Source organism: Ailuropoda melanoleuca, chromosome 16, assembly GCF_002007445.2.
Source record: "Ailuropoda melanoleuca isolate Jingjing chromosome 16, ASM200744v2, whole genome shotgun sequence".
NCBI classification, from domain to species: Eukaryota; Metazoa; Chordata; class Mammalia; order Carnivora; family Ursidae; genus Ailuropoda; species Ailuropoda melanoleuca.
This window is the reverse complement of record NC_048233.1, coordinates 76,103,038-76,129,315: the sequence shown is the minus strand read 5'-3', so window position 1 is coordinate 76,129,315 and position 26,278 is coordinate 76,103,038. Positions and strand designations below refer to the sequence as shown.

Below are 26,278 nucleotides of genomic sequence, written 5' to 3'. Positions count from 1 at the left end.
TCTGACTCCAAAGCTTAAAGCAGTTTCTGAGGATCAGGAACCTGGGAGTGGCTTAGCTGGACTCAAAGTCTCCCGGGAGGCTACAGTCAGGCTGTAAGCCGGGGCTGCAATCATCTGAAGGCCTGACTAAAGCTGGACACTCTGTTTCCAGACCACCTGGCTACTGCCAAGAGGTTCAGTTCCTCACCATGTGAGCCTGTCATAGTGCTGCTCCCGAGAGAAAAAAAGAAGCAGCAGAGACGCTGATGACCCAATATGAGAAGCAGCATACAATCACTTCTGCTGCATTCTACTGGACACACACACTAACCCTGGTACAGTGTGGAAGGGGCCCACAGCGGTGTGGGTACCAGAGAGCAAGGATAACTGGGGGCCATCTTGGTTGGAGACCACATGGGATTTTTTCCCCTCTTTTTCTTATCTAAATTTCCTAAATTTTTAAAAAATAAAGATCTTATTTATTTGTCAGACAGAGAAAGAGAGAGAGCACAAGCAGGGGGAGCAGCAGGCAGAGGGAAAGCAAGCTCCCTGCTGAGCAGGGAACCCAACACAGGGCTCCATCCCAGGACCCCAGGATCATGACCTGAGCTGAAGGCAGATGCTTAATCAACTGAGCCACCCAGGTGTCCCTACATTTCCTAAATTTTTTTACCATGAACATACTCTATACTAAATTATAAAGAAAAAAGCTACCGAGTGCTGTCAAGGGCATTTCTTCAACCCTGTTGTTGATTTTTAGGCATCCCCTCTCTGCCTTCTGGTTCCTTTTCTAATCCTATTTTCCTCCACTGCCTTCCTAACAGTTTAACCAAGGAGTGCTTCCTCGGCCCAGTCCTCTGGCACCATCTAGTGGCCACATTCGAAATGGCTGCTCCTGCCAATGTTCCTCAACTTTTGGGTGCAAGGATATACCTGCCTTCAGGAAAGTGACTTTGATAGGATGTAACTCCTAAAGCCTAGGATCTCATGTCTTTCCTCAGAAGTCCCAGAGGTCATCAGTCAGTCCCAAAGGGACAGATGGGCTGTGGGAACTTTTCAGAGCAGGAACTAAACCTCCCTCCTCCTTCTGTTCCCCAAATACCAACTAGCCCTCCACCCTGGCAGACCAACATTCAGCCAGGAGCAAGAAGGTCCCTTGTTCCCTCCAGCTTTACAACTCGGAACCTAACTTAACTTTATCTTTTAACAAACTGCTAGCAGCTGGAGGTGCTCAACAAACAGGCTTGGGCTCATACCCATTTTAAAGAACTTCGTAAAACTCGACAAATACATTTTAAAATATGTTATAGCTTATTTTTTGCATCAAGGAGAAAAGAATATTATGTTTTAATTAGTTGGGTAGTCATGAGAGAAATTAGAAAATTTAGACAAGTAAAAATAAAAATTAAAGGCACTCATAATACCACCATTACATTATTCTGGGGTTGTCTTTCTGTTACGCATTTATCTACTTTTTAAATGGGGTTGTTCCCTACTTACAGTTCTATAAACTGCTTTTCTCAAACTTTACATGTTAGAAGAGCACAGGTGATTATCCAATGCTTACTTCCAATGATACCTCAGTTTCTTGGCTATCCCTGAGTAATCTTTATCGAAGTAAGTATTAGGAGCAGAAAACTCTTAAATGTGGGATCATTTTTGCATTTTAGCCTGGTTTTTTAAAAAGCCAGGGACAGAATATGAAGGTTTCTTGCATCCTCGTGCTTCATCCAAACCAACAGTGTATGCAGAAACTTTTGGGGCAACTTTGGCCTGAACCAAGGCATGAAGACTATGGATATATTCCCCCACACAGTGTTGTCTCTGAGCAGAAAGCCTGGGAGGGCCAACTCGATCATAATCTTTGGTGAAGGCCTCTAGAATAGAGATGTAGGCAAATCCTGACTGTTTTCTCTGGTGTGATAGTTACCTCCAGGTTCTGTTTATAATTGCCTGGTTAAGAAATGGACTATTTTAAGGTGATGGGTATTAAGGAGTGCCCTTGTTGTGATGAGCCCAGGGTGACATATGGATTACTATATTGTACACCTGAATATAACATAACACCGTATGTTAACTAACTGGAATTAAAATTAAAACTTAAAAGAAATTGACTATTTTAAAGGGAATCATCTACTCTTGAAAGAGATGACTAAGAACCAAGCCTTGAAGTTGACTCAAATCCCAGCTCCACCAATTACTAGTTGCAATGCTGTTTTTGTTATTGCTACAAAAATGCTATATAATAGGGGTGCCTGGGTGGCTCGGTCAGTGAAGCATCTGCCTCTTGATTTCAGCTCGGGTTGTGATCTTGGGGCCCTGGGATTGAGCTCCACGTGGGGCTCCGAGCTCCGCACAGAGTCTGCTTGTCCTTCTCCCTCTGCTCCTTCCCCCACTCTCTCTTTCCCTCTCTCTCTCAAACAAATAAATAAATAAAATCTTTCTTTTAAATGCTACATAATAAATGATCCCAAGTGGAGTAAATCATTCTCAGGGATGTGTAGGTCAGCTAGGGACCAGCTAACAGAGGCCGGGCTGGACCAGATGCCTCTGCTCCCAGGTGGAGCCCAGCTGGGCATGGCTGGGGCAGCTCTGCTCCACACATATTCATTCCAGGGCTCAGGTTTTTAGGGCAGCAGCTACCCAAAAGAGGTTCTTTTCATAGCAGTGGTTGAAGTGCAAGAGAGTGAACAAAATCAACTGAAGTGTCTTATGATCTAGGTTCGGGACTAGTACTGTCACTTCTGCCCATATCCACAGGCCAAAACAAATCACCTGGCCTCACGCTGAGTCAAAGACAAGGGAGGGGGAATGTATTGGGCGCACCACTGCCCTGTAGGAAGCCCAACACAATCACATGCCTACCCCTCTGGCTTCATATTGTGCTCTTAGCTCCCTTGTCAGCTATGCTCCAGAGACCACAGTCTTCTGGACCCCTCTTCAAAGTGCCAAATGCATTCTTGCCTCAGGGCCTTGACACACCCTGCCATTCCCTCCAATCCTGTCTCATTCAAGATACAATGTGTCAGCAGGTAGGTTTAATTCTTTTTAAATTTCCTGTCTCTCCAATAGGCCCTAAAATCCCACAAGGGCAATGATCCTGCCTGTTTTGTCCACAAATGTATATACCCAGGGCCCACTGCCAGCCCACAGTAGGTGACCAATACAAATTTAAGTCGATGAATGAATAGCCGCCACTTATTAGATATTTCATATATCCCAGGCACTATGCTAAGTGTCACAGCAGCAAAATTATAACGACACTCATACGTGCAAAAAATTGAAATGTCATCTCTTTTCTTAACAAACTTATCTTCAAGCCCCATCTTTGCCGAGTGGCAGAGCCTGAAATATAGGGTAGGCCCAGAAACTTCTCAGTCAGGGGTGTGATGACCAGATGACACTCAGCTCAAAACACCCTTGGGAAGTTGCCTTCGTAGGCGCCTGAGTCTTTAAACTTCCTCAGCTTTAACAAGAAGACATCAACCCACACCCACCTGTACTCAGGCACGAGGGCTGTGTTCTCAGCAAGCCCCAGATACTCCCACTCCTGACACTCCAGGCAAACTTGAGCTTTCTGCCACCTGATGCTTATCAAAAGCAGGTCTGTGATTTCCACTCAGTCTGTTTGGGGAGGTGAAGAACTAAAGCTCAGGCCTCCAAACTGGGACCTGCACAATTCTTTAGCCCAGCGTACATCCTTCCGGAGGCATCTTTTTTTAAAGCAAAATACTTTCCAGCCTCAACCAGGAATAATTAAATTGTAATGTGTTAGAGATCTGTGTTTTTTTGCCTAATGAGAAAAGTAATTACAGCCGTGGCCTCGGGCAGACCTGGACATACCAGGGGTACCATGCCTGGAAAACTCGTTCACACAGCATTTCACAGTAAAGAGCTCAGGAATGTGCTGGAACTCTCGCACTTGACAAGCAGGCCAGTGTTTAGCGGTAGCCTCCAGATAGTTGGGAGAGGTGAGGAGCAGGGGGGGGGGGGGGGGGGGGGGACAGAGAGAGCATTCCATGGGCAAGGCAAGGTCCTGGAAGAACCCCCCTCCCCCCGCCCAGTAAAAACGACTGCTGAGAACCTAGTGGGAACCCTGTCTCCCACTGCAAGGGCTGTGTGTGCCCCGTTCTGTGTGGTAAATTCTACCCCTGACTCACATTCATAGGACTTCATTCCCATTACACTGCCAAGAGTCTGGCAGGACCCTTCTTTCCAGCCCATGTGACACCATGTGACCACCATGCAGTTCCATCCAGAGAAAATAGTGAAGGTAGGTTGTACACCTGTGTGGGCATGTGGTTCCTTTTTTTTTCTTTTTAAGATTTTATTTGTCAGAGAGAGAGAGCACAAGCAGGGGTAGCGGCAGGCAGAGGGAGAAGCAGGCTCCCCGTTTAGCAAGGAGCCCCATGCAGGCGCTGGATCCCAGGACCCTGGGATCATGACCCAAGCCAAAGGCAGACGCTTAACAGACTGAGCCCCCCAGGAGTCCATGCATGTGGTTACTGATGTATAATTTCTACGTCTGTGCACACGGTTACTTATGCATAATGTGTACTTCTGCGCACACACATGCCTGGGGCAGTGTCTTAGGCTTAGACCGCTTCAGGCAACCACAGAGCCCTAGAACCCTTCCCTTCAGGCTCCTCCACCGGGGCCAGGTGCGCTCACCCTCCCGCACTCACGCTCCGGCCTCCCTGACACAAGTTCCCCAGGTAACGCTGGCACTTTCATGTCCCAACGACCCCCACCTCCTCCTGTGAGAATTCCGCTGAAGACTCAACTCGAAAACCACCACCCTTAATGCTCCTGGAATCCCTCTTACCTGTGCCTTTAAACCTCGGCTGGCATTTCGTGAGTTCCTTTTGTGTTCGTGGCACACGGGCCCCGCCCCTCCTTATGGGAGGACTTCTGTGTCATTCATTCACCTTCCTGTCCCTGGCCCACCTGCGGTGTGGGCACTGAGGCTTTCTGAAGAGTCTCTATCCTCCCCACAAGCAGGAACGCATGGCGAGCGCGAGGCCAGCGTGAGGCAAGCTCATGGCGAGCGCATGGCGACTGCTGGCCAGAGCCTGGCGAGCACGTGACCAGCGCGTGGACAGCGCATGGCAGAAAGCTTTCTCCTTGGCACAGGTATATGCAGTGTTTATCGTGTGAAAGCTACGAGTTGGTGCATGAGGGCATGAAATGCTGTTTTCTTTATGTTTTTACCACCCAACACACTAAAGATTTTATTTACATACGCTATTGGTCTGTTTCCCCCCATCAGAATGTGAGCTTCATGAGGACAAAGGTTGTTGTCCCTTTTGCTCATGGTGGAACCTCCAGCCACTGAGGTATGGTGGCAAGTGCATAGTAGACACTTAAAATAAAAACTGTCCAAATTCCTACAGTATCCCAGCAATTCTGGGATTCCCCAAATCAATCACCAAAAAATCCTCTAAAAATCCTGGGGACTTGCCTATGGCATGCGTGCTACCACTAAGTGGCAGAAGCAGGGTGTCTGTCCATCTGTAGATCCACGTGTCTGACTCTAGTGCACACGCAGCCACATCTTAGATGCACACTCACTTCTTCCAAGTCTCCTCTTCACGTCGTCTCCTTGGATGGGTGTCTTGGGCTGAATGATGTCTCCCCAAAATTAGTATGTTAAACTCCTAACCCCAGTACCTCAGAATGTATTTGGAGATACAGTCTTTAAAGAGGTGACTACAGTAAACATTAAGTCGTTAGGATGGGCCTTAACCCTTTATGACTGGTGTCCCAATAAAAAGAGGAGGTTCAGACGCGGACACACACAGAGGGAAGACCATGTGGGGACAAAGGGAGATGGTAGCCATCTGCAAGCCAACGAGAGAGGCCTCAGAGGAAACCAGGCTGCCAGCACCTTGATCTTGGACTTCAGGCCCCCAGACTGTGAGAGNAATAAAAAGAGGAGGTTCAGACGCGGATACACACAGAGGGAAGACCATGTGGGGACAAAGGGAGATGGTAGCCATCTGCAAGCCGAGAGAGGCCTCAGAGGAAACCAGGCTGCCAGCACCTTGATCTTGGACTTCAGGCCCCCAGACTGTGAGAGAGTAAGTTTCTGTTGTCTCAGCTTCCTGGCCTATGGCACCTTGTTGCACCAGCCCTGCAAACAAACACAAGCTGGAAAATCCAAAAGGGACACATGTTTTCATTAAGGATGCCCCAGTTACATGCCGGCCAGGACACTGTTTTGTAAATGAAATGGTGTGCACCTAAAGTGAAAAGTGGGGGGGAGAAAAAAAGAAACATAGGCACAACGTGTTGATATTTTTTGTATTTGGTATTTGTGAGTCTTTTTAAAAAAATTTTTTTCAGGCCATTTTTTTCCTTAAAAAAAAAAAAGCAACCAACAGCAATACTCTGTACAAGTATAACAAACATTAGAAATATGCATCATTCCAAAATAGTTACAAGAAAATTACAGCTTTAGAGTCCATATCAATACATCCTGTTCATATGTGCCCCCAAGGGAAAAAAGCTACAGTATGTCGAACACTTGACGGCTACACAGTCTGAAAACTCAGAACTTGGACTTTTGAGGCAAATCAAGGTCAGTCGCCAAGACTCGTTTAGCCCCCTAAGCACAACCCAACACTGCAAAAGAAAACCAGGCTTTTTTATCTCAGATGAAAAGCTGCATAGCTGGCCCCCATCCCCCAGGAGCCTCTGACTCGATGAAGCCCAAATCCAGTGCAGTCAAGTGTGCCAAAGTCCAGCCAGGTCCCTTTGTGCCCACGGGGAACAGACCCCAAATGTCATTTTCCACTGGTCCCTGTGTCACTAGGTTTACCTTTGGAGGCAAACATCCTTGCTTTTGGGAGAAGGTACCGATGACCCAAATCCCCCAAACCCACTGACCACCAGTCTTTCACCCCGGCTGTTTTTCTGTATGCAACTGGCAAATACTAAAGCAGGGATGATCACACCATCTCCCCGATTCCACTGGACTCCTCAATTTTTAGTTTGCTCTTCCTGGGAGGCTTTGGGGCAGGAGCTCAAAAGCACCTTCTCTTTTCTATGGCCAACCCCCAGCCCATGTGTCCTTTATATTTACACAATAATCTTCCCTTTTCAATCACTGTGCTATAAATACCCTCACCACCCCCACTGGCCCCAAACCCAGCCTTCTTCAGGACGCAAAGAAGCATTGTGACCTTCGTGTGACCTGCCATGTGGAATCCAGACCTCCCCACCACAAGCTTTGTTCCCTGGATTGGGAATGACATCTGAGAGTGGCTTGCTGCGGCTGCTGCCCATTTCCCAAACCCGTATCAGGCAGAAGGGAGGAGGGTTTCTGGGGGGGTTTTCGTGTGTTTTTATACAATAGGTTTACAATTACTGTTGCTTTAACCTCTTAAAGGAATTTTTAGAGCCAAGTCCTTCCCGCCGATTTCTCCATGGCAGGGATGTAGGCAGGGCTGCGCAGAGCATCTGTGTTGGACTTGACAGCTACACATCCATCCCAGTGGCTTCCTGACACCTGAAGTGGAGAGGGGTGTGGCCCACAGAACTTCTCCCCAGGGCAGGGGCCCCTCAGTGCGGTCAGGGAACTCTCCGAGAGCTGCGTGCATCGAGGGGCAGACCAGTGTGAAGGTCTGGAAGCCGCCCTCCCAAACCCGGCATCACTCAGCAACCTGGGGCCATGTGACTTCCCTGATGCAGGCCTCAAGAGCCAAAGGCCACTCTGAGGTCAAGTCCAGAAGGCGCACCCAGGCCTGTATAACCCATTCCTTTAAGGGCCTGACGCTGAATGAACTGCTTGCCACGAAAGAGAGCAAGGATTCAGCAAAAAGTGCAATTTCTACGTGGGAAGAAAGTTCTCCCCAAACACGACATGTCACCACTTCTCCTTTTAATCCTTTCAGTACCTCAAAGGGGAAAAGGGGACAAAAGACGTACAAGCGCTAAACCTCCAAACTGAAACAAGGGCTTTCGGTTGTGGTTCACCCTTCATAACCCACTAACATGTCCAGTCAGCTCTCAAAGTGCCAACAGAGTGAGGAACATGGCAGGGTCAGGAGACAGGGCTCCCCCAGGTCAATGGTGACCAGGGCACTCGGAGAAGACCCCGCTTCCGTTTTCACTTGGACACCATTGTCCTAAGTTTACAGCAGGATTTAACACTGTGGAAAATGGCCACAGGATTCCAGGGACTTGGTAATTCCTTCATAAGACCTTATATACTTCATTGCCTATAGGAGGATAAACTCAAAACTTCAAAATATAACCTGAGCCACAATATAAAATAAAAAGAAACAAATCCTTTCGTGTTAATGCCTTGAGAAGTTTACAGATTATGTACCAATAAAATAAATCCACATAAATTCTGAAATTCCTGGTGGATACACCACCTGAAGCAAAAAAAAAAAATTAATCTACATTAAAAAAAATCAAATTACAGCAGCAGTATAGTGAAAAGAGGTTTTAAAAATAATTACATCTTTGATACAAATTCAAACTTTGTACACCTCAATTCAAAGGAATGACTGTTTTAAGAGTTTAGTATATATATATACAGTAGATATGGGTGTGTGTCACTGCAGATAGACTAAAGCCAGTGGACTTTGAGGGAGGAGGGATTAATCAGACACTGTTTTCACACTGAAGTGTTCACAGATTGCCACGCTTTTAAACACACACACACATATATACGGACACACAGACACACATAAAATGCCAACCTGAGTAAAACATTACTAAAAACCTAGAGCATCATGAATCACTAAGTCACATATTGCACCTTTAAATAATCCTTCTTACCAAATACAGAAACAAGAAAAAGGATAAAACAGGGACAAGTAAAGGAGATTATGTTACTGTAGGGTTCCTTTGCTTCCCTCCCCCGCCCCAGAAATTCTCAAGGTGATACCTGTTTCCACTCTCAACCAATGGGCTGAACGTGGCCCAACAGAAGTGTCTTTGGGGAAAAGTGGGAGGGGAAAAGGGAAGAAAGAATAGAGCACAAAAACGGGGGAGAGGGCAAGTGGAGGGGGAGAGGGGAGGCCTCCTCTAGTCGAATGAGAACAGGAATGTTACTGAGAAGGCTGAACCTTGGATACTAAACTACTGTTTAAATATTCCGTATATTCCAATTACGAGATTCAATACAAAAATAGAGATATCTACTGAGTTTTGCCTGTGGAAGCATAATTCAGAAAAGGCACATGTTCAAATAGAAAACCCAGGCAGAAGAGGCACCACGTACCCCCTCCCTACATGATAATCATCCACAATTATGTATTTTCCATCAGCTAGATTCCAAGATACAGTAGGTAAAAATAGACCTCTGATACTTAAAATATATTCAACCCAACACAATCCTGGCTTTAGCATGTGAATCATATAAAATAGTCTTTTTTAAAAAGAATCTGTTTTGAAAAAGAAAAAAAAATCATAGCTCACTTTTCCTGGTGTTCCATAATTCTCAAGACAAAAGAAAAAAAAAAAGTGAACTCATCCCACTGGTGATCAGGAATGTAGTTGATTAGCTCACCACCCATCCACAGCCCCTGACAGCCCCAACGTCCCATCTGTCATGTTGTACATGTGCGCCTTCACACCCTCAAATTAGTTCTAACAAAACAGAACAAAGAATTAAGGTATTAGACATATAAAAACATGTCCACATCGGGGCATTTTCCTTTGCTGTGGGTGTGACGGTCTGGGTAACTCCAGAAAGGTCTGACTTTGGAATTAGGCGATATAACCATTTGTCTTTCCAAACGCAGTCACGGGTGCAAGGTTTTCATAGATTGTCATTGCGGTTGTGTTCTGGTAGATGAGATCTACTTTTGAGTCCTTCTGGGATCTGATAATATCCAAAACACACTGGTTGAGGAAAACATACTGGTCCTGTAGGAGAGTAAAAAGAGAAAGCAAATGAGCAGAGGTCCCAGAGATTATTAGCACCCAAGGCTATTTTCAGATTACCACCACTCCCCCAAACCCACCAACCCCCCCCACCCCTTCAAGCGCACATTTATCAAGAGGCCACCACATTCTGATAAAATCTGAAACCACAGAGAGCAAGAGTCTCATCATCAATCATTCTTAACCAGAGGGACATGCTCCCCATCCCCCCACCCCAAGGAGGAGTCCCAGAATCTTAGGGAAGAGCAAAGAACAAATGTGGAGGGAAAAATGCACATATATAGTCAAACAAGAGAAAGTCCAACAAGAATTACTTGGTTAGCAAGCATGTGTGGTATAAGGAGTAAACTGTGATTCTCAACAGAGGGGAGAGTTAAGTTAAGGGGGATAAGCAGGGTACAGTCAGGTGGAGACAACCCTCAGGTAACCTTGTCAGAATCTGCAGGTAGCCATTAAAAAGAGGAAGAGGAAGAAAAGGTATATGCTGAAAGAAAGATATCCATGATGCTATAAAAGAAAAAAAAATCACAGCATGGCATTATATATAAAATAGGATCCAATTTTTAAAAAATACTCTATATGTTAATATCCAAAATATATAAAGAACCTATACAATTCAACATCAAAAAAAAAAAAAAAACCTGCTTAGAAATTGGGCAGAGCACCTGAATAGACATTTTTCCAAAGATATACAGATGGCCAACAGACACATGAAAAGATGCCCAATATTGCTCATCATCAGGGAAATGCAAATCAAAACGACAATAGGATATCACCTCTCACCTGTCAGAATGGCAGGGGAAAAAAGACAAAAAACAACAAGTGTTGGTGATGATGTAGAGAAAAGCGGACACTCGTGCGCTATTGGTGGGAATGTAAATTGGTGCAGTCACTGTGAAAAACAGTATGGAGGTTTCTCAAAAAAATTAAAAACAGAAATACCATTATGAACCAGGAATTCCACTAGCAGGTATTTAACCAAAGAAAACAAAAACACCAATTGAAAAAAATAGGTGCCCCCTTATGTTTATTGCAGTATTATTTACAGTAGCCAAGACATGGAAGCAACCTAAGTGCCCATGATAGATGAATGGTAAAGAAGATGTGGTATAGAGCAGACTNAGATCTACAATGGAATATTACTCGGCCATAAAAAAGAACGAAATCTTGCCATTTGTGACAACATGGATGGATCGAAAGGGTATTATGCTAAGTGAAGTAAGTCAGATAGAGAAAGACAAATAGCATATGATTTCACTTACACATAGAATCTAAAATCAAAACAAACAAACAAAAAGCAGAAACAGACCCATAAATACAGAGAACTGGTGATTGCCAGAGGGGAGGGAGGTGGGGGATGGGCAAAATGGGGGAAGGGGAGTGGGAGGTACAGGGTTCTAGTTTTGAGATAAATAAGTCAAGGGGGTAAACGGCACAGCATAGAAAATATAATCAATGGTATTAGGGTTGTGTGGCAACATGGTAGCTACACTTGTGGTGAGCATACATAACATATAGACTGGCTGAATCACTATGTCGTACCCCTGAAACTAAAGTAACATTATGTGTCAACTGTACTCAGTTTTTAAAAAGCACTAGCTATAAAAAAAAAAAAAATACTGTGTGTGTGTATACACGTGTTTTTCTACATGTACATAAAGAAACCTATGATGATATATACAAAGTATAAGCATTGGCTACCTTTAGGGAGTAGGATTGGGGAAGAAAAAGTAATAGAGAAAAANTACTGTGTGTGTGTATACACGTGTTTTTCTACATGTACATAAAGAAACCTATAATGATATATACAAAGTATAAGCATTGGCTACCTTTAGGGAGTAGGATTGGGGAAGAAAAAGTAATAGAGAAAAATACATTCATGTAATCCTGTTTTGTTAGATATTTTAAGATGAACAAGTTTACAGGGCACCTGGGTGGCTCAGTCACTTAAACATCTGACTCTTGATTTCAGCTCAGGTCATGATCTCACCCCCACATGGGGCTCCACGCTGGGGGCACGGAGCCTGCTTAAGATTCTCTCTCTAAACTGTGGGCTTCAGAGGGGAGGGGGGTGGGGGAATGGGATAGGCTGGTGATGGGTAGTAAGGAGGGCACGTATTGCATGGTGCACTGGGTGTCATACGCAACTAATGAATCATCGAACTTTACATCAGAAACCAGGGAGGTACTGTTTGGTGACTAACATAATATAATAAAAAAAATATTAAAAAAAAAAAGATTCTCTTTCTAACTATGGACTCTGAGAAACAAACTGAGGGCTTCAGAGGGGAGGGGGTGGGGGATTGGGATAGACTGGTGATGGGTATGAAGGAGGGCACGTATTGCATGGTGCACTGGGTATTATACGCAACTACTGAATCATGGAACTTTACATCAAAAACTAGGGATGTACTGTATGGTGACTAACATAATATAATAAAAAATATTATTATAATAAAAAAAAAGATTCTCTCTCTACCCCTCCACCCACCCACCGCACCTGCTCATGCATGCGTGCACTCTCTCTCTCAAAAAAATTTTTAAAAATAAAATTAAANTAATAAAAAAAAAGATTCTCTCTCTACCCCAACCCACCCACCGCACCTGCTCATGCATGCGTGCACTCTCTCTCTCAAAAAAATTTTTAAAAATAAAATTAAAAATTAAAAAAAAAAACAAACAAGCTTACATTTTCGAACTACAAAAGAAAAGGAACAAGAAAAGAATTTGTAGGCAGGTATAAGATTTCTGTATCTCAAAAGGGGATAAAAGACTGAATCCTACTCTACATAATTACAGCAGAAAAAAGAAAATCTCTTCTGACCAACACAGAGGTGAATTCCACTCTTTCTACCACAACCGTGCAGCTCACCCCAAGGCACACAGTGTACCCAGGCCTCCAGAACATTCCCTGCTAGACTCAAAAACACGGTACATATTCATAGAGTTCTAAATTGGTACGGGGTGACAGCCTGATACAAAATTTATATTCTGCTCTCATCCCGGTCAAGACACATTCACCCCTACAGTGTCGAGGAAGGCTATTTCCCAATACAGTTGTTGAGAACATGACTCGAAAACAATGTTTAACAGGAACATTTGAGGGAAAGCCGAATCCAACGGTGTTACCCAACTGACATTATAGATACTAAGCATTCATCATCTCCATTGGCCAGCCACCCCCCTGTAGCTACGATAATTGACATTGTGTAATATTTCCTCGGCTGGGTGAGGACACACAGCCATATTAACACAGCAACATTGAGCCATTTCATTCACATCGTTAACATCTGATGAGTCCGTTCATGAGCTTATTTTAAGGATGGTCAGACCTTCTTAGAAACAAAGCATGATAATACCAGTTTTATGAGTTTAGAACCCAAAGTTCAGATTATCTGATGAGTTAGTAGCTGCCAGGTAGGGAATCCTGATATTACCTTGCTTTGTAATATACCACGGCTGATATCCGTTACCACCATCTCACTGCATCAGATCATTCAATCACACATCAGTTAAGGATGTAAAACAAATCCAGTGTTCCCTCACAGCCCAGAGCCAGGAAGATGTAGGAGGCTGAAATGTTTTAACCCAAGTACATGACATGATGCAACCTTTTAAAAACAGACTGAAAAAGCAGCCTACCATACACAGAGCTTGGCCTCACCTCTGTTTGCACCATTAAAGGCCTGTGCATTCGAAGGTCATATACAATCCCATACACATCCACCATGTTCTCATTCTCTATCTGGTAGATAAGACGATCAATGGCAATGAATGTGCCCGTCCTTCCAACCCCAGCACTGAAGAGAAAAAGAAATGAGCACGTCACCATGGGTTACTCTAATGTAAAGGTCTCAAATGTCTTTTTTTGTACATATATCTTGCTCTCCTCCACTATCAATGCCCAGGATCATTAAACATTTGCTCAGCTGAAATCTTGGCAAGTTGGACTGCATTCCTTGGGACTGGAACCCAACCCCTAAAGTTCGTTTTGAGTCAAATGCCACAAATAAAACATCTTGCTAGGGCTTCTTGAATCTCAGTTTCATTCAAGTTACCACCATAACCTAGGATGGCAAGTTTCATCAACTTATTCCACAGAGAGCAACAAAGCCCCTCTTTTCTTCTGTCATAAATTAATTTCTTTAGGTTGAAAGCTAGTGTCTTATTGTTCTAAAGCAGGAAGCAGGGGGCAAGCTTTGTCTGTAAAGGACCAGATAATAAATATCTTTGGCTTTGCAGACAAAATGGTCTCTTTCTGCCATTATAGCATGAAAGTAACTATAGACATTAACAAATGAGTATGGCTCTGTTCCAATAAAACTTTATTTATAAAAACAGGCAGCCAAAGAGATTGTGGCAATGGTTTCACAGGTGTACATACCTTCAAACTCATGAACTTGTATATATTAATTTAGATAGTTTTTGTGTGCCCCAAAAAAAAATTGTTAATAAATCAAATGAATAGAACTATGTGTTCCAACTTTGTTAAGTAACAAACCAAAAATGCTGAATGAAGAAAGGAGGTTGCAGAATGAGGTATATATCATAAAATCTGGTAAAAGTTTAAAGCTATATGGGTGCCTGGGTGGCTCAGTCATTAAGCATCTGCCTTCAGCTCAGGTCATGATCCCAGTGTCCTGGGATCGAGCCCCGTGTCAGGCTTCCTGCTCAGCGGGGACCCTGTTTCTCCCTCTCCAGCTCCCCCCTGCTTGTGTTCCCTCTCTCACTGTCTCTCTCTGTCAAATAAATAAACAAAATCTTTTTTAAAAAAGAAGTTTAAAGCTATATGAAACCACAGATATGTATGAAATACAATACAAATGCATGCAAAGGAATGATTCAGATCCACTTTAGGACCCCGTTTAACTGTGTAAGAAGGAGACTGATAAGTAGAGACTTTCTATCTGTAAGATCTTATTAACAAAAAGAAACATACGTGACCTCACGTTATACTTTATTAGATTGTTATTATTCTCTATTTTTGTGAGGTTGAAATATTTTATAAGAAAGTGTTATAAATAAGAAATAAATTAGGATACATTATAGTTTAAAAAAAAAATAGAGGCGATCTACCAGATCTGGCCCACAAGTTATAGTTTGCCAATCCCTGTTCAGTCCCTGGTCCCTTATCCAAACCTTTCTTGAATTTGCAAATGCCTACTGCATTCGCTCTTATGTGTTGCTTTTCTAAAGCGTCCACATCTGTAATGACATGAGAAATCTGTGCCATGCGGACCGCCGTCTGCACACCTGCAGTGAACCAGCACGGGCGACTCAGGAGGGCTCTGCTTCATGTAGTCACGGACCAGGTACCGAAAGTTGATGAGCAGGTCAGTGGTGTCGGGAACGCCGTGGTCCGGCCAGGACGTGAAATGGAACTGTCGCAGAGGGTGACTTTCACTCGTCTGCATCTAAAAGCCAAGGAAAGAGGTGAGCGTCCAAGAGGGCCACGTGAAGTGGCGCTGTCCCTGGAGACTGAGCCGCGTGGGATAACCGACACGCACCTGCACAGGAGCGGTTACAATGCAAAATTGCAATTTTACTTTGGTACAACAGCTGCTAAAGTGCTTGCCCAGACTTTGACGTGCTCATCAAATCCCACAATACGCCCAAGGAGGGGTTATCATCCTCCTGTAAAGATTCTGAAAAGTAAAGCGACTCCCCCACACTCAGCTCAGATGCAGCACAGGTGCCTCGTCCTCTGATCCTGAGTCCAGACCTTCCTTTCCCGCTACAGGGGCCTGCCAGTAATGCACTCACAGTCTCAGACCTACAGCTCCTTAGAGCTTCAGGAAGCCCCTCCCTGAGCCCACCTGGGAATGCCATCAACCCAAACACCAAAAATGAATTACACCGACGCAGCTCTGATAATCAGGACGTTTGGGGCAGGAGCTGGCTCGCCATCCACATGCTTTCCGGAGAGTCTCATGAAGCAGCCGGTAACCGGTGAGCACTAAGTAAATATCTAGAATTGCACGAGGTTGAGAAAAGGGACCCCCCCACACACACAAAGAAACACATCTATTTCAACATCAGACAGACAATAGAAAGTGGATCTTGTTGTAACAGAGTTAGTTATGACACAGACTGGTTTCCCACCACAGACCAAAGCAGATACCTTTTATTATCAGCACTCCCCCCAGGCTGGACCATTCCCGTCCCAATTCAACTGTGCTCATTATGCCCAGCCCTGGGCACTGACCTCAGCCTCCTACCTACAACTGGACTCTAGGCATTTCCATCTCCTATGAGAGCTACCTTTTGAAGCCCATTTTTCTATGTATATACATTATAAAAGCAGTACATTCACATGGTTCAAAATATGGAGAAGAAAAGAGTAATAAGGCAGAGTGAGGGAGAGGGGACTGTGAAGTCTCAGACACACAAAGGTGACAATCACAAATGTAACCAAAAGTATTCATCCAAAGAAGGAAAGCAACTGTGTGAGATGAGCAGACAGGAAGGGGCTGGGGGAGGTTGGACTTTCCAGCATTATCCGTGCAGAGCGGCCAAGGGACTAAGATTAGGGGTGGCAGTCAAAAGAGACTCCTCTGTTCCCACTTTTAAAAAGGAAAATATATTCATGCATTTTGTGTAAATAAAAAGGAGCCGTAGGGGGGAAAAAGTATTTTACTAAATGCCACGTGGTATTCTGGATTCATTCCATTCTGGAACAGGAAAGGGCTTTCGTGGAAAAATGTGAAATCCAAACAAAGTCTGGAGTTTAGTTAACAAAAATGATAACATCGTGGTAATTTTGTTTAAATGATGTGGACAAATCCACCCACGATTTGCCTCCACAAGCACTGAAAGCAACCAAGAATAATCTGGTCTGTTTAAAATGGGAGAAATCTATAGAAATACGTATATTATGAGGGTTTCTCAGCCACCATGTGTGGCACCTGTGTGTAACAGCTTTGACGGCACCGCCAGCAGGGGGGTTGGAATATCAAGTGAAATCAGAACCTTAGAGCGCAGCGATCAGTAAAGAATTAATACTTAATATACTACCCTATATCCATGACTTATGGAATCCTCAAGGATAATTCTTGTAAACCCGAACCTAACCCACCAACTCCCCACCATAAAAGTCAACTCGACTGAATCTACTCCCAGGCTCTTCTTTGGTGCACGATTTGCAACATGCATAAAATTTTGTCTCCTGGTATGTTTCACTTAATTGCAATCTCACGTCTCCTCATGGTAATTATGCAGTTTATGCAGCCATCATTTCTAATAGCTAAATAATGATACACTGACAAGGTAACCTATAGTTATCTATTCTCTGAAAGCTAGATATTTGAACACGCTCCAAATTTTCCCTCCGTTATACCAAATTTTCCCTCCGTTATAAAGAATGCTGAGATTCCTCCTTGTGAATAATAAGCCTTGCCCTATATTTCAGATTATTTCTTTAAGACAGACTCTCAAACGTGGAACCAGCCCATCTAAGGAGAATGGTCATTTTTATGCTTTTCATACAAACTACAAAGGGTTATACCAATTTACATGCTCCCCAAAACATATCAATGTGACTTCGTTGCCTCTATTTCTAAACACCCTTAAGAAAAAAAGACACATCATCTGACTTCTTGCAGTGCCTCCACCATGTAATTGGATTTTTTTTTCAGAACTTTTGGGAGGTGAGGCCATGTGTATATGCCCAGAAATCCTATCAACATAACTGCTTTCATAAACTGCTCCCAGCTGCAAATTGCCACTCCTGATGTCATATTTGCAACCAAATAAGCCAAAAGGGCCTTGGTTTATAGCAAAAACCCTATAGAGAAGTCACTGAAAGTGGAAGGAACAGTTGCTGCTGCTGAGCTAGGCTTTTAAGATTCATCTCATTCAGGAATAGCATATGATAACAAAAATGAAAACAAAACAAAACAAAACACCAGACTGATAAAAACACAGAACAAATTGGTGGTTGCCAGAGGGGAAATGGGTCAGAGGACGGGTGAAAGAGGTGAAGGGGACTAAGACGTACAAACTCCCACTTACAAAACATATGAGTCACAGGGACGAATAGAGTCAGTAATGTAATGACATCGTATAGTGACAGACGGTGACTTCATTATCCTAGTGAGCACTGAGTAGAGGATATAATTGTTGGGTCACTATGTTGTACACCTGAAACTAATATAATATTAAATGTCAATTACGCTTCAATGAGAAAATAAATAAATAATATGAACTCCCTCTTAAGAAAGTAAAGGGTTGCTTTAAAGTAGATAGTTTTCATTCTGTAAAAAGAGAGCAAAAGTATTTTTCTGATGCATTAAAAAAAAATATTGGTTAATATCAACCTAAAAATATCATCCCCAAACTAATATACGGTCCTTTTATCTGACACCTATCCATCTTGGCCTCTTACTTACATTTTTCACCGTGAAGTCTCTGATGGTCCACTCTGGAAGAACAACTTCTGATGTCATTGCCACCGTTATGTCCCCATAGTCCTGAGACTGTTTGGAGGGCCAGTACTCCTCACATTTGGTCTGGAATAAAATTGCATTTTTACACAAAAAGTCAGGTCGCAATGTCTGCCATCACTAAAGCCTCGCAAGGGAGACCAGATATTGAAAACTGGCGTCAGAGACTGGGTCAGCCCTTTAGTTAGGTTCTGTTTGACTCCAAAAAAATTTTTTTTAATTTAAAATTATTGCCAACTCTTTTAAAATTGGGAGGTTTCTCAAAAAATCCAGATTTCTGGCTTTTCCTGAGAATTCAGAAGACCTGGCCCAGCCTGAGCCCGCATTCCTGCATGAAAATGGATTGAGAGCAGACCAGCCACTGTCCCTTCTCTGAGCACACAGTCCCAGCACCACTGCCCCTTCTCTGAGGCACAGTCCCAGCCAGCTCCTGACAGCAGCCAGCCCACAACTGTTCACCAAACTAAAAACAGACTGACCCATAACCCCATGCAGCTAGAAGAAACGAGGACTTTCCCCAATACTTTTAGATCCACACTAATTACAATACAAATGCAGATACCAACAAAGAGAACCAAATTAAATCACTCTGGGTCTTTGATTTATAGAAATCAGTGGGCAGATGTAAACAGAAATAAAAATGAGAAAACATCTGCTCTGCAAGAATATCTGAATCCCTAATGTGTCAAACGACTTAATACACACACACACACACACACACACACACACACACACACACACTTTCTCCCCCCTCCACCCTCCCCCCAGGTGTGTTCTACTGCAGGAGGCTTCCAAACCGGATTATCTGACTCACCCCTGGGAGGTCTGTTTTGCTTTAAAAACAGATGCCCAGACCCCACCTCCAGAGCTTGTGATTCTGGCTGGGGACCTGTATGTTTTAAAAAGATCCAGTTTCTAGACCACTGCTCCCAGAAAGAACACAGGACTTGGACACACGATGACGTGGGGCTGATGCTCTCAGCTCAGCCTCTTCCCAGCTGGGTGTCTGTGGCTACCTTGGGGACAAGTTCTTAAACTCTGAGCCTCAGCTTTCCCATCTATACAATAATTATAGAGGAGCGTTGTTATAGGAAAGAAATAACATAAATGGAGTAAATTCACTGGCTCCCTTCCCGTTTCACCCAGAGCCAGTAAAAGCCACTTCTCTCCTAACTTAAGATAAACAACGGTCCACCTAAACTCATCTTCTTCGTGTTCCCCATTAATTTAACTACACGGTTTGCATTTGTCTAACAGATATTTATAAGAATGTTCCATGTGCAAGGCCCTGGGCTCAACAGCACCATAAAGTTTATTTGCACTCATAAAGTTCTTTTGTTTGCGTGACAGCCTGTCCTCGGCATGTAAGGAAGGGTTACAGAACACAAGCTTCTGGATCACAAGCAACGTGACGATGGGAACCTGCTCTTACTGCTCGTTGTTATCTTTCCCTCCCCCTCCCCAGCCCCTAGCACAGCACCTTACACATGCTGGGGCAGGATAAACATCTGCTAAATTAAAGTGACATTAAAAGGGGACAGGGGAGAGCTGAGACTTATCTGGGAAGGAGTCTGAGATTTGGGGTAGAGGAAGGGTTCCAATGCTAAAAATTAGGTTTGATCACCAAGCTGGTGGAATCCCTCATTTCACGGTGAAGATGCTGGCTGCTTAGAGACACAGAGCGCTGGTGCCCATTCCCAGCACTGTGACTACCGGAGCCCCAGGAGCTTTGCACAGAGCTAACCCCACTCCCACTGCTTGTAACTCTACCAGCAGTGACCTTGTGAATAGAGAACATTGATATTTACCCACAAAAGAAGGTAACAATAAAATACTTTTTAAAAAAAACCATATTTTTAAACTTTTCTCCTGGAGGAGAAATAGACAGAAAACGAGTTTCTAAGAAAAGAGGTGCTGATGTTTGGGGGAGTGTTTTCTTTAGAAAGACAAATGCTTCTTAAGATACTTACCCTTTTGCCACGCTCAAAATGAATGCATTAATTTAATTTAATGATTTAAATAAAAGATACCTACCCTTCCCTGTTCGACACATTTGGTCAACATAACAATGGCATATACATTTTTCTCCCAAACCATACGCCAGAAATCTTTCAAAGTGTTCGGCAAAGGCCCTTGTGTGGCAATAAAATCTTTCTTGGAATGGTAGCCCTAGAAAATGGAAAGCAACCCAAATTCAGTGTCAAAGACAGAAGCATGAGCCCTGAAGAGTTCATCCAAACAAGTGGTGGCCTGGGCTCATGTCCCCACTTACAGGCATGTAGTTGGCATTGATGTAGTCATCAGTTGAGTGGGTCTGGACAGAAAGCTTCACACGGGAAATATCATCTATGGCATTAAGAGAAAAGAGGTCCTCATTAGAAGCAAATGTGGGAGGAAAGTTACACACAAGACAGAAAAGTACAAAATGGCAACACAGGGGCTCCTGTCACATCCTGAAGGTGTGACATGTAGTATTTTACGGAGATGACCTTACTTAATCCTGACAGTCAGCCAAAGAGACTGGCACAGAGGAGTCAGGCAATTACCCAGCAGAGCTAGTCAAGTGGCAGAGCCAGGATTCGAACCCCGGGCAGCCTGGAGCCAGGGCCCAAGCTCTTCATCACGCCAGACCTCCTTCTCAAACAATACCAACCTATTGCTATTAGCATCCTTGGGTGTGTGTCATGAGCCAGGGGATACACGGAGCAATTTTACTTATTCCTCAAAACCACCCTACCAGCTTTTGTGCCCATTTTACAAATGAGGAGACTGAGGGTCAGCGAGATTAAGCACTGATATCTGGTCAGAATTCAAATCTAGTGTTGGAAGGGTTTGCATACTTTCTCTAGTCTCATAAAAATGTCATTACAAAAAGACAGTACCGAATTCAAGAATAAACTGAATAGGTAAGTCCACTATGAGTGGAAAGATCTAAAACACAAAATCTTCGTGTTTTCATCTTAAAAATGCACACACAACTAAAACACAAAATCCTCGTATTTGGATCTTAAAAATGCACCCACAATTTATCAGTTGTGTATAAACACTACAAAAAAAAAAAAAAAGCACACACAAGCTTGCCCAACTCAAGAAATGAAATAAAATTAGAATTTCAAATGTCAGGTGGAGGGATCAGCAGCAGCACCTGTGTTCCCCGGTCTTTGACTACACGCTAACTCATCCTCCCTGGACAAATTAACACAATTCTAAACTCGGCGACCAGCATGAGTTTCAGACCAAAACTTTACCAATAAAAACAATACACGAACTCTGGCTCTGAAAATCTCTGCAACGATCACAAGAACAGGCCAGTCAATGAGAGCCTGAGTTAACCTTGGACGGGCTGTGCTGGGGCGGATCCCACCTGCCGGATTTTGAAAGCCTTTTTCTTGGAACAAGGGTCAATGTCTGCTGTCAATACAAGGAGGGATGGTAGGGAGCATGAAGAGAAAGCATGCAGAGGCTAAAAAATCCTGAATCTAATCCTGAATCCTAAATTAATGTTTTAGACCGGGAAAGAAAAACACGGCTTCAAAGAAAAAAGACAATGTCTCTAAATGTTCTCGTGGAAAAATTATCAGCAGAGCCTCTAAATTACAGCGAAATCAGAACACAGCTGCAATCTATTGATAACTTCTTCGTGTCCTAATTCCCACCCAAAGAGAGACCACAAAGAACTTTCTATGGAGGAGGCTTCATAGTTCATCTTAATGGATGATGCTTCATCTGCAAAACGAGTGTTCTACTATATACTTCCTAAGGTTCTCCTGAGGACTGGATTCCATGGAAGACGCCTAAGTACAGGGCTCAGCACCCCGCAGGGGACCCCTGAATGACTGCGGACGTGGCTAGTCAGCATCTGGACCCCACTCCCCTCCACTGCAGAGGCGTGACAGCCAGTGACAGAGAAAAGGGAAGATCGTGTGGAAAAAACAACTTACAGGGCAGAACGTTATTATAGCGATTCTTTGCTCTATTCTCAGGCAGTTCCGCTGCGTATTTAGGGAGACTAATGCCAACGAGCTTCAGATCCTGAAAACAAAACAAATGAGTTGTCCTTTTATTTAGTGCCCGGATGTTATTTACATTGAGTACAGAGCATGACAGAAGAGAGGGGGAATGCAGGGGTGTTTGGGGTTAGACTGTGTCCACCAGAAAGAGAGGCTGACGTTCCAATCCCTGGGACGGCAGCCTTCTTTGGAACTTTGGTCTTGGCAGCGGTCATCAAAACCAGATGAGGTCATACTGGAGTAGGGTGGGCCCTTCATCCAACAGGACTGATGTCCTTGTAGGAGGAGAAGGGCCACCAAGATACAGGCGCACAGGAGAGCCGGCCATGCTGAGCTGAATGCAGGCAGAGGAGTTAGACTACCACAAGTCAGGAATGCATGGGGCTTCCAGAAGCTGGTCGAAGCCCAGCGGGGTCTTCCCCTAGAGGCTCGGACAAAGCACAGCCCCTCCAACACCTTGACTGTGGACCACGGGCTTCCAGAACTGTGAGAGAATAATTTTCTGTTGTCTGAAGCCATCAGTCTGTGGTGTTTTGTGACGGCAGCCCTTGGAAAGGAATGCAGAGGTTCAACTAAAAGAAAAAGGATAATCCTTGCCTTCGGGGACCTTACAACCTGGGAAGCGGGGTGTAGGCAGAAATAGCTGACGTTACAATGAGGCGGAATTAAATAAACACTGGACAGCGGTGACAGGCAATACGTCACAGATGAAACGGACCCAAAGACAGAATTTACGTCCTCCTGAGCTGTGCTCTGAGTCATGTAGTAGGTTGAACGGTGGCCCCAGAAAGGCAGGCCCACGTCCTAACTCCCGCTACTGTGGATGTGAGCTGCTTTTGGAAAAGTCCTGGCAGATGGATTTGAGTTGAGAATCTTGAGGTGAGATCATCCTGGACCCTGTGGGTGGGCCTCAAGTCCAAACACAAGTGCTCACCCAAGACACCCCGAGGGGAGCCACAGGGAGGAGGAGGAGGGGGCCACAGAGCGGAGATAGCACCCCAAGCCACAGAACACCTGGAGCCACCCACAAGGGAAGAGGCAAGGAAGGGGCTCCCCCCAGAGAGCTGGAGGGAGCACTGCTCTGCTGACACCTGACTTTGGACCTAGTAGGGCCTCCAGAACCACAAGAGAATACATTTCTGCTGTTTTAAGCCACCAGGCTGTGGTGATGTGTTACGGCAGCCACAGGAAGCCAATGCAAATAGGGAGGAGATTCAGCTGGGGGAGAGACCGCACTGGGGCAGTGCAGGGACAGTGACGGGGCGGGGAGGGCGGCAGGGCAGCGCGGGGAGGGAGGCAGGGCAGCACAGGGAGGGAGGCGGGGCAGCGCAAGGAGGGCGAGTGTGCAGTGTGCGTGGCGTGGCCGTTCTGAGGGAAGGGCTCCAGGCTGGCGGGGGTGGCTCAAGCACAACAGGGACGGAAATACAGAAACTCTTTCCGCAGCACTTCACAGAATGCTCAGGAATGGACATGGGCTGCAGGCCCGTAAGCCCCAGCCCCCATGCCAGCCCCCAGGGCTTCCCAACTACTCCAGTTAACAACCCTCGGACTGAAACACCCAGTTTCTCTCCCTCTCTCTGCATAATCTTCATTTCTCAATGAGATTAAACACACAAACCAGTAGCAGTGGGGGTACATCTAAGTGCCCACAGCCACGTGGCCACAGTGGGACCTCCCAGGGACATGCAAGGGCTCCACTCCCCTCTAAGAGGGCCTCCTCTCACCCAGTGGTTCCCCCTGCAACAAAAACCGGCGGTTTTCCAACTTTCAGGAGAAACATAAAGCAATTAAAAAACACGTTATTTACAACCACCTACTTCATATTCTTCTGCAAACCCACAGTTGGAGTCGGCTTGTTGTTTCTTAAAGTAGGCCTCGAAATTCTCCACTTTGATTAACTTGGATCTAAGAAAACAGAACAACTTCTTAGGATTTTTTTACATTCAATAAAGTTCATACTCAAAACAGAAAAATAGAAGTTATTAAAAAATTAAGGGAGCTACTCACTTTTTAGGTCTTCATCATAGGAAGGGAAAGAAAAAAAACAAGCCATTAGAAACACTGATGCAATCATGACTCTAGAAATGATAGTAGACATCTTCCCAAAAGCACAAACACCAGAGTAATACGTGGGGGGGGGGGGGGNATTATCAGCAGAGCCTCTAAATTACAGCGAAATCAGAACACAGCTGCAATCTATTGATAACTTCTTCGTGTCCTAATTCCCACCCAAAGAGAGACCACAAAGAACTTTCTATGGAGGAGGCTTCATAGTTCATCTTAATGGATGATGCTTCATCTGCAAAACGAGTGTTCTACTATATACTTCCTAAGGTTCTCCTGAGGACTGGATTCCATGGAAGACGCCTAAGTACAGGGCTCAGCACCCCGCAGGGGACCCCTGAATGACTGTGGACGTGGCTAGTCAGCATCTGGACCCCACTCCCCTCCACTGCAGAGGCGTGACAGCCAGTGACAGAGAAAAGGGAAGATCGTGTGGAAAAAACAACTTACAGGGCAGAACGTTATTATAGCGATTCTTTGCTCTATTCTCAGGCAGTTCCGCTGCGTATTTAGGGAGACTAATGCCAACGAGCTTCAGATCCTGAAAACAAAACAAATGAGTTGTCCTTTTATTTAGTGCCCGGATGTTATTTACATTGAGTACAGAGCATGACAGAAGAGAGGGGGAATGCAGGGGTGTTTGGGGTTAGACTGTGTCCACCAGAAAGAGAGGCTGACGTTCCAATCCCTGGGACGGCAGCCTTCTTTGGAACTTTGGTCTTGGCAGCGGTCATCAAAACCAGATGAGGTCATACTGGAGTAGGGTGGGCCCTTCATCCAACAGGACTGATGTCCTTGTAGAAGGAGAAGGGCCACCAAGATACAGGCGCACAGGAGAGCCGGCCATGCTGAGCTGAATGCAGGCAGAGGAGTTAGACTACCACAAGTCAGGAATGCATGGGGCTTCCAGAAGCTGGTCGAAGCCCAGCGGGGTCTTCCCCTAGAGGCTCGGACAAAGCACAGCCCCGCCAACACCTTGACTGTGGACCACGGGCTTCCAGAACTGTGATAGAATAATTTTCTGTTGTCTGAAGCCATCAGTCTGTGGTGTTTTGTGACAGCAGCCCTTGGAAAGGAATGCAGAGGTTCAACTAAAAGAAAAAGGATAATCCTTGCCTTCGGGGACCTTACAACCTAGGAAGCGGGGTGTAGGCAGAAATAGCTAACGTTACAATGAGGCGGAATTAAATAAACACTGGACAGCGGTGACAGGCAATACGTCACAGATGAAACGGACCCAAAGACAGAATTTACGTCCTCCTGAGCTGTGCTCTGAGTCGTGTAGTAGGTTGAACGGTGGCCCCAGAAAGGCAGGCCCACGTCCTAACTCCCACTACTGTGGATGTGAGCTGCTTTTGGAAAAGTCCTGGCAGATGGATTTGAGTTGAGAATCTTGAGGTGAGATCATCCTGGACCCTGTGGGTGGGCCTCAAGTCCAAACACAAGTGCTCACCCAAGACACCCCGAGGGGAGCCACAGGGAGGAGGAGGAGGGGGCCACAGAGCGGAGATAGCACCCCAAGCCACAGAACACCTGGAGCCACCCACAAGGGAAGAGGCAAGGAAGGGGCTCCCCCCAGAGAGCTGGAGGGAGCACTGCTCTGCTGACACCTGACTTTGGACCTAGTAGGGCCTCCAGAACCACAAGAGAATACATTTCTGCTGTTTTAAGCCACCAGGCTGTGGTGATGTGTTACGGCAGCCACAGGAAGCCAATGCAAATAGGGAGGAGATTCAGCTGGGGGAGAGACCGCACTGGGGCAGTGCAGGGACAGTGACGGGGCGGGGAGGGCGGCAGGGCAGCGCGGGGAGGGAGGCAGGGCAGCACAGGGAGGGAGGCGGGGCAGCGCAAGGAGGGCGAGTGTGCAGTGTGCGTGGCGTGGCC

The 26,278-nt window shown here is 45.1% G+C and overlaps 1 protein-coding gene across 2 annotated transcripts in view; it reads right to left on the bottom strand.

The window, feature by feature from the left end:
• Positions 1-6,268: 6,268 nt before the first annotated feature.
• The window catches only part of PTPRJ (protein tyrosine phosphatase receptor type J), a 119,967-nt gene continuing 99,957 nt past the window's right edge, over positions 6,269-26,278 (bottom strand). For both annotated transcript variants that reach the window (XM_034646611.1, XM_034646612.1), the window contains 7 exons: positions 24,845-24,935; positions 20,593-20,666; positions 20,355-20,489; positions 18,267-18,386; positions 15,133-15,293; positions 13,544-13,679; positions 6,269-9,861 (listed from right to left, as the gene is read on the bottom strand). In XM_034646611.1, coding sequence (XP_034502502.1) covers positions 9,703-9,861; positions 13,544-13,679; positions 15,133-15,293; positions 18,267-18,386; positions 20,355-20,489; positions 20,593-20,666; positions 24,845-24,935 — 876 coding nt within the window. In that variant the 3' untranslated portion in view covers positions 6,269-9,702. The remainder of the gene's footprint in view (positions 9,862-13,543; positions 13,680-15,132; positions 15,294-18,266; positions 18,387-20,354; positions 20,490-20,592; positions 20,667-24,844; positions 24,936-26,278) is intronic.